Source organism: Perissodus microlepis, chromosome 10 (assembly GCF_051167445.1).
Source record: "Perissodus microlepis isolate ML-2025 ecotype Zambia chromosome 10, ASM5116744v1, whole genome shotgun sequence".
Taxonomy (NCBI): Eukaryota; Metazoa; Chordata; class Actinopteri; order Cichliformes; family Cichlidae; genus Perissodus; species Perissodus microlepis.
The window spans coordinates 260252-277196 of record NC_140470.1 but is presented as its reverse complement, the minus strand read 5'-3'; the positions used below and the strand labels follow the sequence as shown (position 1 = coordinate 277196).

At 41.4% G+C, this 16945-nt stretch overlaps 1 protein-coding gene across 1 annotated transcript in view; it reads left to right on the top strand.

Moving 5' to 3' along the window:
- LOC146378535 (CXADR-like membrane protein) overlaps nt 1–5097 on the top strand; it is an 88938-nt gene extending 83841 nt beyond the window's left edge. The window contains exon 7 of the mRNA XM_084941327.1: nt 4075–5097. Within this exon, the coding sequence (XP_084797453.1) occupies nt 4075–4402 (328 nt within the window). The 3' untranslated portion in view covers nt 4403–5097. The remainder of the gene's footprint in view (nt 1–4074) is intronic.
- The last annotated feature ends 11848 nt before the right edge of the window (nt 5098–16945 follow it).

Sequence of the window (16945 nt, the reverse complement as noted above, 5' to 3'; positions counted from 1 at the left end):
GCTGGAAATCCCATCACTAATAACGATTCTAATATAATAGTGGCTGGAGACCTTAACTGTTATCTTGACCCCTTCTTTGATAGATCATCCACGTGACTAGCACACCATTGTTTTTCTTGTGACATTACCAATAAGTTTGATGTGTCACATGGCCCTCTTCCTATTGAAAAAACAAAAGTTGTATCCAAGATGGCCGACTTCTAAATGGCCACCATGGTCACCACCCATCTTGATGAGTTTGCCCCCTCACATATACTAATGTGCCACAAACAGGACTTTAATATCACCAACCATTCCCATGTTATTACGGTGTATCCATATAAATGGCCCACCCTGTACTTTATGGGAAGCACTGAAGACTGTTTTGAGGGGTGAGATCATTTCTTACACTTCAGCTCTTAAAAGAGAAAGAGAGAAACGTCTGTCGGAAATCAATAGCTTTCCTGTCCTGGAAAGAATGTATCAAACCTCTAAATCGTCTATGGATTATAAAGAGATACTGAAATTAAAATATGAATATAATGGCATTATGAGTGGCCTAGTCAGCAATTTACTCTGGAATTTGCGACAAAAGCTATTTGAGTTTGGGGATAAACCTGGTACGTTGCTAGCACGACAGCTTAAGGGTGTTCAAGAGCAATATGCGGCATCAAATCTAAAACAGGAACTCTGCTAACTAACCCTATTGATATAAACTGTTGTTTCAGTGAGGTCTATAGTGATTTATATTCTCTTAAGCATAATATCTTGCAATCCGATCTTAATGGTTTCTTTAACTCTCTCCCACTACCTAAACTGAGGAGCTCTGACCGGGATCATCTCGATTCTGAGTTTACTCTTCAGGAAGTTGTCCAGGCTATAAATTCATTCCCTAATGGCAAAACAATGGGACCCGACGGTTTTGGTTCAGAGTTCTATAAGACATTTTGCGACATTCTTGCACCACTTGTGCTTAGGATGCTGCGCAACTCAAAAAATGAAGGAAAATTGCCTAAAACTTTGTGCAAAACCAATATTGCTCTCCGTTTGAAAAAGTGAAGAGATGGGACTAACCCTGCTAATTTTAGGCCGATAGCGCTTCAAAATTTTAGTAGTAAGAAAATTACAAAAATCTTGGCTACTAGATTAAATAAACATTTGGCATCCATTATTCATCCTGACCAGACGGGGTTCATCCCTGGTAGACTTTCCTTTTTTGACATTAGGCGATTACTCAATATAATTTATTCCGACTATAAAAATTGTAAGGGAGCCTCTGTTTTGGCCCTGGATGCACATCAGGTCGAGTGGCCTTGCATGTTTGAGTCAGATTTGGATTTGGTGAATCTTTCATTTCTTGGGTGAAATTGATTTACACAGAACCAATGTGCTGAACAATCAGTTCCTTTGCTCCTCAGCTTGATCACCTTTCGGTAAACTATCAGGATATAACATCAACTGATGAAAGAGTGAGTTTATGCCTCTTTCCAACAATAGCTTGCCAGAATTTATGCTGCAAGATCCATTTAAAGTAGTTAAGAATCCTCTACCCTACCTTGGCCTGACCATACCTAGAGATCCCAAATTATTATTTAAATTGAATTTCACTGAGTATGTGTCAGGGCTAAAGCAAAGCATTGAATATTGGAAAACACTGCCCTTGTCAATGATTGGACGCATCAATTCAATCAAGATGATTTCTCTCCCCAAATTTTTATATTTGTTTCAAAATCTCCCCATTTATTATACAGTGGCCTTTTTCAAAGATCTGGACGCAATCATTCAGTCCCATATTTGGAATGGCAAAAGGGCCAGAATCTCTAAAGTGCATTTGCAGAAATCCAAGAGAGATGGAGGGCTTGGCCTGCCAACTTTTAAAAACTACTACTGGGCTGCTAATATCAGAGCGTTAGTGTTCTGGCAGCAGGACTCCCTGGATTACCAGGCATCGACCCCCCTATTGTGGATTAGAATGGAAGCCGTATCAGTGAACAATTCTTCCCTGTGTTCCCTATGTTATTCACCAAGCTTGGAAAATTTGATTCTTATAAATGTCTGGGTTTTGTATTAAAAGAAACTATTAGAATCTTGAATCAGGTTAGAAGTTTTTTAGCACTGCCAGACACTTCCATACAGACACCAATATGTTTTAATCACGATTTTATGCCTCCTTGGCAAGACAACATTTATCACGGCTGGAGAGAAAAGGGTTTAGTGTCTATTAAGGATATGTATATTGATAACAAATTCTCTCCTTTTGGCCAACTAAAAGGGAAATATAATCTGCCACATTCACATTTTTATGGGCATTTGCAGGTGAGGCGATATGTCCAATCCAAGTTTAAAGAGTTTGCAACTCTACCGTCGGAACATGGCATCTACGAAATACTCAAGAGCCAACCTGATTCCAGACATCACAAAAATTGTACAGTTATTTGGTGATTCTATCATGGCGCATACTGCTGGGATTAGGCAGGCTTGGGAGAATGAATCGGGGATGAAGGTGTCTGAATCTATGTGGAGTAAGTGTCTGTCTAAAATCCATTCTTGCTCCCTGAAGAGTAGACGCCAATTAATTCAATTTAAAATCCTCCACCAATTACACTACTTTAAGATCAGACTGCATAAGATTTATCCTTCTATCTCCCCAATGTGTGACAGGTGTAGATTGGCAGAAGGTACGTTGTTCCATGCCTTTTGGTCTTGTCTCTCATTAACAGACTTTTGGTTTAAAATATTTGACTAGTATTCCAAGGTATAGAGGTGTAGAGGTTTCATACACCTCTACAGCCTGAACTTGAGCTTGTAATTTTTGGATGTTCTCCAGCGTCAGAGCTACTCCTGGTTACAGTGCAGCGTCCATTGGAACTAGGTTTGATTGCTGCCAAGAGGTTAATCCTGAGGGAATGGAAGTCCCCCACTCCTCCTTTCAGTTGTGGGTAACAGACATGATGTCCATAATACAAATGTGGTGTTTTGTGAAGTGCATGTTTGTCTGAATTAATTGTTTTTTCTGTAACACATCTGAGCCTGTTTGTTTTTGTTTGTTTGGAGTTTGTTTTTGTTTTATATTTTTTAAAAATTTTAAATTAAATTATCCCAAAAAAAAAAAAAAAAAAAAACCACGGAGGAGGAAGTGTGATGGTCTGGGGCTTTTTGCTGGATCCAGGGTCGGTGACTTGTACAAAGTGAGAGGCACCCTGAACCAAAACAGCTCCACAGCATTCTGCAGCGCCATGCAGTAGCCTCTGGTATGGACCTAGCTGGTCAGGAGTTCATCCTACAGCAATATGATGACCCAAAACTTGAAAACATGGAGTGTCCAGCACAGTCTCCAGACTTAAACCCCATCGAGTTGGTTTGAGATGAACTGGACAGAAGAGTGAAAGCAAAGCAACCTACAAGGTCCACATTTATGGGAACTTCTGCTACAGATATGGGAGGATATTGGATTTCTATTGTAGAAAGAATAACACGAGTGTGTTCAGCTGTTATATCTGCCAAAGGAGGCTACTCTGATGAGTCAAAAGTTTAGAACAGTGGTACTGGCCCGTGAGTCTTTCGGTACTGGGCGGCGAGATTTGAGGCTCGGGTGTGAAATTTATGGTTTTAGGCATTTTTATCGGTTTTTATCATTATTTTTTTTAAAATCATTTTTATCATTAACTTGGTTTCCCTGGGTCTTTTCCCGTGTGTTATGAATAAATCTTCTTTTTTTGGTACCAGTACTGGTTTTATTTTGGTGAATTTATCCATGACACCTTAAAGTCCGGTCAGTGAAAATGTTGGTGGACATAAACTGGTCCGTGGCGCAAAAAAGGTTGGGGACCGCTGGTTTAGAACACATTTTGGTCTACAAATTGATTCCATGAATTTTTTCTTTTGACTCCAGTTGCTTATTTGTACTATGCTTCATTACAGAGTGCAATGTGACAGTAAACTTCATAATTTTCAATAAAAAATTGGGGTGTTTTAAAATTTTTGACTGGTACTTTTCTACTAAAAGTATACTTTCTACTTTACTAAAGCTAAACTTTCATGATCAATTTCAGTTTCGTCCTGCCAGTAAATCATGCAGCTATGTTCTCATTTCAGGGAGGATGCAGAAGCTCCCAAAGCCAAACTAGTGAAGCCCAACTCCCTCTCCTCATCTCGCTCTGGCAGTTCCCATTCGGGCACCTCCTCCACCCAGTCCATGGTGCACAACATGGGACCTAAATGTCAGCGTGCCTTTGTTCCTGCTGTGGCTGCCCTTAACGAGAACTGCCAGGCTTTCCCACAGTCTCCACCTGAATGCCATCAGAAGATTCCCAAGATCCCTGAACATCTTTTGCACCCACTTCCATGTCTACCTCTCACTCCAAACCCAGTCACTGCTGTTGTGATCAAACCAGCTCAAACCAGGGCCTTCCAAGCCGTGTAGAAGAAAAATCCAGTTCCTCAACTTACTTCATTCACACTGTGACAAAACACTTTCAGCAACTTAACTCTTGAAGAATTTCTGCAATATAAAAACAGTTTTGTTCTGGTGTCATTTATTTGTGCACAGTCACCTCTGTAGGTTTTAGAGAGAGATTGTTAGGTTGTTAAAAGTATATTTCAGTATACTTTTAACAACCTAACAATCTCACATACATCTGTTAACACCTGTAGTTTTACTTTCTGACAAAAGTTTAGGTTTTTACAGATTTGGATATGATGCACAGTCTTAGAGGTACTTATTGAAAATTTTTAATTCAGGTTCATGGACCAGTTCTTACCATTGTTCACTTTTACATGAAAATGCAAAAATACCTGCAACACAGTCTGATTGCAGTTTGTAAAATACTGTTGGCCACAAACTAATTTGTGGCCATGGACATTAAATATTGTATTTTTTAGTTGGATCAAGCTCCACTGCAGAAAGAACTATGTAGTAGTGCTTGCATAAGTCACAGGACCTAAAAACTTCCGTCTGAGAGTTTTTTTTGTTTGCTTTGTGTGGGACCACCAGGGGACTCCACTCACATCCAGCGAGAAGGGAAGAGGGAGGGGTAATGTTTTTGGGTTGTAGGAGGTGTTTTCTGCCTTGTGAGTTCAGTTGTGTGAAGCTGAAATTAAAGTTGGAGTAAAACGTGATGAGGTCTTGTGTCATCCTTACGTACCTCCACATTGGTGACCCCTGAGACGAACATGCTGAGGCCCGAAGAGGAAACCGGCCCTTTCCCAGAAGCATCTGTGGCTGCCGGACTCCCACCTCTGCCTGCACCTGCGTTTGCTTTGGTAGTTAAAGTACAGGACTTTTGGCTTCACGACCCTCCTTCATGGTTCGTGCATGTCGAAGCTCAGTTTGCTCTTCATGGAATTTTATCTGACGACATGACAAACATGTGGTGGCCTCATTGGACTCCGCTGTCCAATGACCCTCCTCCAGAATCCCCCTGGCCAAAGGAAATACACCGCTCTCAAGGCGCTGCTGCTGCGGCGCCACTCCCACTCCGACACAGAGAAAAGAAACTCCTCTCTCTCAGGCTTAGGTGATGGTACCACTTTCAAGCTCATGGAGAACACGCTGTGCTTACTTGGGATGGATGACATAGAGTTCCTCTTCACACATGGTTATCTCCGACAACTGTCCGCTTCTGTGCGGGCTGGCACCCACACTAATTCTCCCAGAGGCCTCTGGCTCAGTGACAGTGGCTGGGATCACGGCACGACGTTTCGGCGCCAAAGTGAATATTTAAGACTAGGGATGGGTATCGTTTAGGTTTTATCCGATACCGGTGCCAAACCGGTACTTTTGAAACGGTGCCGGTGCTTAAACGGTGCTCAAACCGGTGCTTAAAGAATGGAGAACACCAACTTTGTCCAAAAACCTCTCATGTTCAGCTGTTTTTTTGTAAAAAGATAACAATGTTAGCCTTTTCTGCAGCTATGGGGCATATATGGTATCACTCTTGGCTGGAAGCAGTGCTTAAACAATGGAAAAAACACAAACTTTATCCAAAAACCTCTCATGTTTAACTGTTTTCCACTTTTTCTTTGGTCATTTTAGCCTTTTTGGCCAGGGTGAAGGGAGCATCTGCCATCAAACAAGAAGACAGCCGCATGTAGCTATGATGATGTTTGCTAGTTCACCTTACCTGCATTAATGTAATAACGTGGTTAGCCTACTCAACGTAAATTACACACGAACAACATTAAGCTACTCACGCAGAGAAGAACGGCTGCTGCTGCCATCATCATCCGTCATCATTTCTGCTACACTGGCAGGGCTAGGGGCCAGGACTCTATTCTTCGGGTTTTTGGGGGATGTTGCTCCGGGTCCGATAACAGGCAACCCACCCGCAGTAGATGTGCACGGAGTGAGGTCTCGCAGCAAGCTATCAAATACGGCGCATTTCTCGGCTTTTAAAAAAAACGCTATGCGTCGCCAGGTGTTTCATCGGATTTGAGGTGTTACCTCCTTTGACAGTATCACAGTATCAGCTTAAAGCACTTGTTGCAGGCTGCTGAGTTTGCATATTTTGCTGTGAAGTACAGCCATACATTTGACCGGTCCTCCTTGGGCATTTTTAATCTGTAGCTCTGCTCTAAAAAAAAGTACGTACCTGGACCCGCCTACTATCCTCGGAAACGTAAAATGATTGGCTAGAATCTAAAGTGTATCACAGCTCAGGAAAAAAAAGCACCGAAATAAAGCACCGAAATGTGGGCTGCTTTTCGATCTGGTTACTACCGTTTATGTCAGAACCGGTGCCATCATGGCACCGGATACCGGTACCCATCCCTATTTAAGACCCAGGAAAATGAGCCCGCCAGTGGTCTGTAGCAGACGTGACCAGGAATGGCTGCTCTTCATAGAAGACTCACACTCGGGGAGACATTTCTGGTCGACTCTGGCTCCCCTCCTGCCCTCGGCTGGTTCTGACAGGCTAGCTAAGGGCTGTGTGCAGCTACTAGCAGCGGCTAATGGCTCCCCCATCAAAACATTTGGTGAAAAGTTGGTGACCGTTTGTTTTCATTACCGTGACTTCCAGTTGAACTTTGTGATTGCTGCAAGCTCTGTGCCGATTATAGGCGCAGATTTTCTTTGTGCTCACAGACTACTGGTTGATGTCGTTAACAGATGTTTGATCAATGCTGTGTCATTTTCTTCACTGCTATGCTAATCTTGTAGTTTAATGTAGGTTCATGTTGATTGCATGTTGGATGATGTGTTTTTGGGGAATACTGTTAAATATGTCAGAACAAGATCTAGAGTGGTGGGTTCTTTTACAATTTGAGAAAAACAAACTTAGTCTAATTCTGTCTAATTAGATTAAACACAGGAGTGTCGATTAATTTAAACTAACATAATCATCCTGCTCTAACCAGGTTTCCATAAGGCAGAGTAAATCAGTATGTCTATCATTTATTAATTCATGTACTAACAAGAACTTAGAAGAGAGAAAGACTTAATGTTTAATAGTCATAGTTTTTACTATTTGGGTACTATATTGTTCTCTTTTTTTGGTGGTCTGGGACCAGGCACTCTTTAAGTGGATGTGGTTTTACAGGGCTAACAGGTTATTCTATGATTAAGCATTTCTATACCAATGAGTGTTTTTGAGGTAATGGTGCCTCTATTCATAAAGAATGAGCTACTACCCTAAATACTAAAGACTACGCTAAGGCTCGTTATTATATAGCGCTTTTTTCCTCTGTCTGAGCACTCAAAGCGCTCTATACAACATGCCTCATTCATACATTCACACAAGCACTTTGTTCTATGCTTAAGTGCTTTCTATCTAACATTCCAACGCCACTGGAGGTATCAGAGAGCAATTTGTGGTTAGTTTCTTGCCTAAGGATATTTGGCATGAAAACTTGAGCTGCCAGGGATCAACCTTCCAACTTTCTAATTAATAGATGACCTGCTCTAACCCCAATCTTAAAAGCCTTGGAGAAGTTTGGAGCAACAAGAAGGTCACTTGGTGTTCGCTCTCTCTGCAGTAGAGCATCACTTCCTGTTCCTGCTCAAACACAGTGGTGTTTTTGAGTAGCTTATCTGCTTAGCAATTTAATTAAAAAGTTTTAGATACATTCTTTTTTCATAGTATAATCTTCACGTGCTTCATGCGAAGCACACTTTCTGTGTACTCACTACCTAATTTATAGCCAAAGTATTCACTCACCGTGTCTTTACTGTTTCGCTAGCTTAGCTTAGGTTGTAGCCGACTCGCTAGCAGCATGGCCTCTTCACCTGTCCCTCCTGCACTTTCCTGCTCATTGTGTCAGATGTTTAGTTACTCCTCGGCCTCCTTTTCTAGTAGTGGTACTTGTAACACATGTAGCATATTTGCAGCTCTGGAGGCCAGGATTACTGAATTGGACACTCGGCTTCGCACCCTTCATTCACCCGTAGCTAGCCAGGCCCCTGTAGCTGGTGCAGCCGAAACGAAACAGACAGACTTCAACTCATTTGAAAGCCTGATGCTTAGCCTCGTCCACCCCAGCTGTGAAACTCAGAAACCAGTCTTACTTGTTATCATCTACGTCCACCTGGGCCTTACACAGAGTTTCTGTCTGATTTCTCAGACTTTTTATCTGATTTAGTTCTCAGCTCAGATAAATTAATTATTGTGGCTGATTTTAACATTCATGTAGATGCTAAAAATGACAGCCTCAACATGGCATTTAATCTGTTATCAGACTTCTCTCAAAATGTAAAAGAACCCACCCACCACTTTAATCACACTCTAGATCTTGTTTTAACACATGGCATAGAAACTGAACATTTAACAGTGTTTCCTGAAAACCCTCTGCTGTCTGATCATTTCCTGATAATATTTACATTTACAATAACTGATTACACAGCGGTGGAGAGTAGACTTTCTTTCTGAAAGTGCTGTAACTAAGTTTAAGAATATAATCCACCCACTGTTATCATCTTCAACACAGAGCAGAGCAGCTATCTGAACGCTACTCCAACAGAGGTAATAATTTTACCTCCTCACTACGTACGACTCTGGATACTGTAGCTCCGGTGAAAACTAAGGTCTCAGATCAGAAGTACCTGACTCCGTGGTATAATTCTCAAACACGTAGCCTAAAGCAGATGACTCATAAGCTGGAGAGGAAATGGCACGTCACAAATTTAGAGGATCATCATTTAGCCTGGAGAAATAGTTTGCTGCTTTATAAGAAAGCCCTCCGCAAAGCCAGAACATCTTACTATTCATCACTGATTGAAGAAAATAAGAACAACCCCAGGTTTCTCTTCAGCTCTGTAGCCAGGCTGACAAACAGTCAGAGCTCTTTTGAGCCAACCATCCCTTTAACGTTAGCTAGTAATGACTTCATGAACTTCTTCACAAATAACATTTTAATCATTAGAGAAAAAATTACCAATAATCATCCCACAGATGTAATATTATCTACAGCTACTCTTAGTACCATTGATGTTAAGTTAGACTCTTTTTCTCCAATTGGTGTTTCTGAGTTAACTTCAATAATTACTTCCTCCAAACCATCAACGTGTCTTTTAGACCCCATTCCTACAAAACTGCTCAAAGAAGTCCTGCCGTTAATTAATTCTTTGATCTTAAATATGATCAACCTATCTCTAATAATCAGCTATGTACCACAGGCCTTCAAGCTGGCTGTGGTTAAACCTTTACTCAAAAAGCATCTCTAGACCCAGCAGTCTTAGCTAATTATAGGCCAATCTCCAACCTTCCTTTCATATCAAACACCCTTGAAAGAGTAGTTGTCAAACAGCTAACAGATCATCTGCAGAGGAATGGCTTATTTGAAGAGTTTCAGTCAGGTTTCAGAGCTCATCACAGCACAGAAACAGCTTTAGTGAAAGTTACAAATGATCTTCTTATGGCCTCTGACAGTGGACTCATCTCTGTGCTTGTCCTGCTAGACCTCAGTGTAGCTGTCAGGGACCTGGGTCTGAGGGACCCAGGGTCCTTGAGCAGTGTGGACTATGATTATTGTTATTATGTGTGTTTTTGGTGGTTTTCTCTCCTTTTTTGTCCTCCTTCTCCCTGTGTGCTCCCGGATGTTTTGGGTCGCTGAGGGGGACTGCGAACCGGAAGTGTTCCCGCACTGGAAGCTGCCACAGCTGCTGCTCGTTAGCCTTCACCAACTGCAGCCGATGGCCTCATCAAGAGCGTCCTATTTAAGAAGGTGGCCGAGCTCCAGTCAGCACGGGATTATTCTATATCAAACTTGTAAAGTACCTCTGTTGATGAGTGTTTATGTGAACGACATCGCTACTGTGGGTTTCTTGCTGAGCTGTGTGTGTTTTATGTCACCAGGAGTCGGGAGCGAGGAGCGTCGTCACGAGGGGAAATTGGGTTTTGGAGTCGTCACTTTTTCACTGTTTAAGGACACGTGCACGGTATGGGATTCACAGAGGAATCGCCACGGGAGCTACAGTGCTGGATTTGTACACAGTTGTTGTTTTTGTCCACTCACCATAAATAAATCCACTGTCCTTCACTATAAGAGTCTAGCGTTTGGGCCCTACTTTCCTCAGCTCCACTGTCTGCCATCGCTGACCGTGACAGTAGCATTTGATACTGTTGACCATAATATCCTATTAGAGCAATTAGAGCGATTAGAACATGCTGCAGGTATTACAGGTACTGCACTGCAGTGGTTTGTATCATATCTATCTAATAGACTCCAGTTTGTTCATGTAAATGGAGAGTCCTCTTCACACACTGAGGTTAATTATGGAGTTCCACAGGGTTCAGTGCTAGGACCAATTCTGTTTACATTATACATGCTTCCCTTAGGCAGCATCATTAGAAGACAGCATACATTTACACTGCTATGCAGATGACACCCAGCTCTATCTGTCCATGAAGCCAGATAACACACACCAATGAGTTAAACTGCAGGAATGTCTTAAAGACATAAAGACCTGGATGGCCGCTAACTTTCTGCTTCTTAATTCAGATCAAACTGAGGTTATTGTACTCGGCCCTGAAAATCTTAGAAATATGGTATCTAAGCAGATTCTTACTCTGGATGGCATTACCTTGGCCTCCAGTAACGCTGTGAGGAACCTTGGAGTCATTTTTGACCAGGACATGTCCTTCAACGCACATATTAAACAAATATGTAAGACTGCTTTCTTCCATTTGTGCAACATCTCTAAAGTTAGAAATATCCTGTCTCAGAGTGACGCTGAAAAACTAGTTCATGCATTTATTACTTCCAGGCTGGACGACTGTAATTCATTATTATCAGGAAGTCCTAAAAACTCCCTGAAAAGCCTTCAGCTAATCCAAAATGCTGCAGCAAGAGTCCTGACAGGGACTAGAAAGAGAGAGCAGATTTCTCCTGTTTTGGCTTCCCTTCATTGGCTTCCTGTTAAATCCAGGATTCAACAACCTTCCCCCTTACATACAAGGTCTTAAATAATCAGACCCCATCTTATCTTAATGACCTTGTAGTACCATATCACCCTATTAGAGCACTTCGCTCTCACACTGCAGGCCTACTTGTTGTTCCTAGAGTATTTAAAAGTAGAATGGGAGGCAGAGCCTTCAGTTTTCAGGCCCCTCTTCTGTGGAACCAGCTTCCAGTTTGGATTCAGGAGACAGACACTATCTCTACTTTCAAGATTAGGCTTCAAACTTTCCTTTTTGCTGAAGCATATAGTTAGGGCTGGACCAGGTGACCCTGAATCCTCCCTTAGTTATGCTGCAATAGACGTAGGCTGCCGGGGGATTCCCATGATGCATTGAGTTTTTCCTTTCCAGTCACCTTTCTCACTCACTATATGTTAATAGACCTCTCTGCATTGAATCATATCTGTTATTAACCTCTGTCTCTCTTCCACAGCATGTCTTTAACCTGTCTTCCTTCTCTCACCCCAACCGGTCGCAGCAGATGGCCCCGCCCCTCCCTGAGCCTGGTTCTGCCAGAGGTTTCTTCCTGTTAAAAGGGAGTTTTTCCTTCCCACTGTCGCCAAAGTGCTTGCTCATAGGGGGTCATATGATTGTTGGGTTTTTCTCTGTATCTATTATTGTAGGATCTACTGTACAATATAAAGCGCCTTGGGGCGACTGTTGTTTTGATTTGGTGCTATATAAATAAAATTGAATTGAATTTAATCGAACCTCGGATACATGAGGAACAATGCGGTTTTCATCCTGGTCGTGGAACACTGGATCAGCTCTTTATCCTCTCGAGGATACTCGAGGGCGCATGGGAGTTTGCCCAACCAGTCTACTTATGTTTTGTGGACTTGGAGAAGGCATTCAACCATGTCCCTCGGGGGTTCCTGTGGGAGGTGCTCCGGGAGTATGGGGTGTCTGGCTCATTGCTACGGGCCATTCAGTCCTTATACAACCGTTGCAAGTGCTTGGTCCGCATAGCCAGCAATAAGTCGGACTTGTTCCTGGTGGGTGATGGGCTCCGTCAGGGCTGCCCTTTGTCACCGATTTTGTTCATAATTTATATGGAGGAGGGGGGGGACTCAGAGTAGAGCTGCTGTTCCTCCACATCGAAAGGAGCCAGTTGAGGTGGTTCGGGCATCTGACAAGGATGCCTCCTGGGCGCCTCCTGGGTGAGGTTTTCCGGGCATGTCCCACTGGGAGGAGACCCCGGGGCAGACCCAGGACACACTGGAGAGATTCTGTCTCTCGGCTGGCCTGGGAACGCCTTGGTGTTCCTCCGAACAAGCTGGAGGAGGTGGCTGGGGAGAGTGAGGTCTGGGCTTCTCTGCTTGGGCTGCTGCCCCCACGACCTGGACTCGGATAAGCGGAAGAAAATGGATGGATGGATGGATGGATGGATGGATGAATTGAATTGAATATTTTCAGTTGTTACCCTCCACGGCTAAATAAAGCACCTTCAGTTGGTTTCAGTCATGTGCAGATGAACACAACAATGGACATAAGGGGCTTCTTTCAAAGAAAAAACTCAGGTAAATGTTATTTTGTATATTATGCTTTGTATGTTGTTCAATATATTTCTATGCAAAACAAGAGGAATTTCAATACACAGCAGTATATTCACAGTTGAAACCAGATATTTATATACACTGTTGGGGAAAAAAACAAAAACATTTTTATTTTACTGTTAAACATCAATTTAGACTAAACTTTTTTGTTTCAGATAAATAAATATTGAAATATCTTTTGAATTAGTTAAATGTCAGAATAAAGCGAGAGAGCTGTCTATTTTTATCACTTTCATCAAATGTAGGAGTACATATACACTAAGTTTATTGTTAATTAATAAGAAAACTGCAGACGATTCCATTCTGAGCTGAAGAAGCTTCTGATAGGTTAGTAGAGTCCATGTGAGTAAATTGGTGGCACACCTGTGGATGCATATAAGGCAAAACACAGAGCCTGTTTCTGTGACATGGGAAAAATCAAGAGATATCAACCAAAACACCAGGAAAAGAATTGTGGAGCTCCATAAGTGTGGCTCAGTTTTAAATACAATTTGGTGCCATTTGCAATTAAGAAATACAGACAATTTCTCTCTTTACTCTTAAATTTAACAAATATGTTTTTTATATTTATCAATCTAAAAAAAATAAACATTTAGTCTGATTTGATGTTTTACCATTAAAAAAGTGTTTTTATCTGAAGAGTAAATATCTGGATTCAACTGTATATTTGATGATGTTGGTGTTTGGCTTTTTAGTTAGCACAAAGAGGAACAGAGAGAGAGAGAGAGAGAGAGGAACAGAGAGGGAGAGAGGAACAGAGAGGGAGAGAGGAACAGAGAGGGAGATGGAGAATGAGGACAGAACAGAGATGGAACAAGAGCAGGTGAAACACACATGTTAGTCAAATAGTTGTTTGCCAAAACTCATTCGAACATGTATCTAGTACCTAGTGTATCTTTGTAGGTTTGGAAAAGCCCGGATCTCTCAGGGTATCCTGTGAGGAGTGTGAGGGTGCTTTGGGAGCATTAGGCATCTGGCCTGTTGTTATAGGCCATTCAGTTCCTGTACAACCATAGTGAGAGCTTGGTTCATATTGCTGGCAATAACTCATTAACGGTGGGTGTTGGACTCGGTGGCTCCCCTTTGTCATCAGGTCTGTTCAATTTGAAGCTGAATGAGAAGTGGCAAGAATGAAAATTACTATCTCCAACTTAGATACCATGGTTCCCAGTGGGAAAAAGGTTCAGTGCCCAGTCTGGGTCGAGTAGTAGTAAGTTTACTAATAACTTTACCAGTTTAATGTTTTTAAATGTCATTTCTGAAGCATTTCTGAATGCAAATGTGAAGATGATGGTATTTTAACTTTAACCTTGTAACTTTAAATTGTGATATTTATTTTTTAATTCTCCTTTATAGTACAGCTAAAGCAAAGTAGTTAATCATTGTTTGTAGAATACATGACTGCCCTGCTAATTATTGTTAGTGACTGATACCATATAATGCATCTGTCAGGAGCTGATAGCCACACATTCTCTAAAGGAATTTCTGGTAAAGAGCAGGCTGAAGCAGCAAAGCAACCAAAGACCATGACATCATCACCACTGTTTTACTGCTGGTATGATGTTCTTGTTTTGAAATGCTGTGGTAGTTAATTACTTCCCTCACAGGGCCTAGTCGCTTTGGACAACTTTTTCCCCTTAATAAATCAAATCATCATTAACAGAAATCTGTAATATTTAAATGTGACAAATATGCAAAACAAACAAACAAAAAGGTCAGGGGGCAAACACTAACTATTTACATGTAAAAATGATAATACAATGAATACAGTATAAGTGTAAAGTGTGCGTGTTAGTCCCCATAGGGAAATAGTTCCTCTGCATTTAACCCATTCACCCAGTGAAGCAGTGGGCAGCCACCAATGCAGCGCCCGGGGAGCAGTGTGTAGGGACGGTACCTTGCTCAGGGGTACCTTAGGGTAGCCGTTCAGTGGAGTCGAACCCCCGACCTTCTGATCATGGGGCCGCCACTCTACCTACTGAGCTATCCCTGCCCCTAAGTATAGAGTTGTAGTGCAGTTTATCAGAACTCAAACTTAATGATGGAGAATTAAAAGAAAAAAATCTACTCATTAAGAAAATTTTGTTCTAGTAACCTGAGAGTCATCAAGGCAAAATTAATAGATTAATAAATTAAAAATAAATAACAAATAAATAAATAATAAAATGAATAAATACATTTCTGAGTTAAGTGTAAACTACATTCTTAATAAACCATACAGTGACATAGATGCACTTCACATATAGGCATATAGGCAATCTGTGGACATTATTATATTCTTTTTTCTTTTTTTTTAAATGTTAACAATATATTTATGGAGTTCTTTTATATTACAAAACAAGCAAATGATAGTACAGTTAAAACAAGATTTAGGAAAAAACTTAGCACCAAGCATCGTTTTCTAAATTAATGCCCTTCATAATGTCTCGAAATCTCAGTTAAATGTGACCACATTTCTTCAAAATCTACTCCCTTTCCTCTGACAATACAAGCAGGGCTGGACTGGGACAAAAAATCGGCCCGGGCATTTTGACTAGAGACCGGCCCATCAGGCATTATAGGAAAAGCCATAAAGCCTTTGCATGAAAACAACTGCTTTGATGTACACTGCCTTGTTGGTATATATGCATCAATCTAATAAACTTCAACCTACACCATCCTCCCTATTCTGGATTTTAAACAGTACATAGCGGAAACAAAAAGACTGCTTGGTCGAGTTAACCTCCTGAACTATCTACAACACATGGTAGAAACCTGAAATTAAGACCAAGAACACTAGAGGTGAGACATGATCATTAATTAATATTAAAATTAATAAATGACAGATTTAGTGATATTTTCATAAACTATTTATTTACCAAAACAATACAAAACAGCATGGTAGCACAATATTTTTTTTTTTAACACAGCAACCTTTAAATATGAAAGGAGACAGAGAAAGAAAGGTGAGAAAGAAGAATAAGAATAACACTTAATTGAGTTTTTGATGGCATTTTACACACAGTACTAACACAGTATCTAGAAAATATGGGAAAATACTGGCATCATATACAGTACTTCTGAAGAAATTATATGGGACCCTGAAAAACAGGACACAAATGAAAGGACAAAGAACAGTGAATGGCAATTGATGGACTTGCTCAGATGATCACAGTACTGGTCGTTGTGTCCTTGGGCAAGACACTTCACCTACTGCCTACTGGTGATGGCCAGAGGGGCCGATGGTGCGATATGGCAGCCTCGCTTCTGTCAGTCTGCCCCAGGGCAGCTGTGGCTACAACTGTAGCTGCCTCCACCAGTGTGTGAATGTGAGAGTGAATGAATAATGGAATTGTAAAGCGCTTTGGGTGCCTTGAAAAGCGCTATATAAATCCAATCCATTATTATTATTATCATTATTATTATTATTATTATTAACTGTAGCCCTGCTGTCAAATTTAAGTAGATGGGTGCTGAGGTTTTGAAATGCATTACTTGGAAGAGAAACTGTTCTGACCTGGCTAAACTTCCTGGGGTCCAACCATGCCAAATCCGCAAGAAGAGGGCCATGTATGACAAATCGTCTGTGGATTGCTTGAATAACTGTATCCAGGATGATGTTGTGCACTTTCACCTTATATGATTTCTCAGCATTGATTTGCAACTCATCTTCAGGCATCTCTCCGGCCTTTTCTCTTCTTGGCTCTCTTTTCAGGTAGTTCAGCCTCCACTTCCATGTCTGTGTTGTTCTCTCTCTCCTCTAGTTTTTGATTTGTCTGTTTCACAAATGTGTCTGCAGCTGCCTTCACAGTTGGAAAGTCCCTGGCGATACTTTTGAGGCTATCTTGTGTGGCAGTCACCATATGATGGGCAGAGAGAATGTCCATCCCCTTTGACTGGAGGTACTTCGACAGAGAAGTTGTTTGCTCAAACACTCTAAGAAATATCTGTGCTGTTAACACAGTTTCATGCTTCAAGAGACACTCTTTAAAGCCTCGTGCTTTGGCACAAACAGCTGGCTTTTCTTTTTCCCTCTTT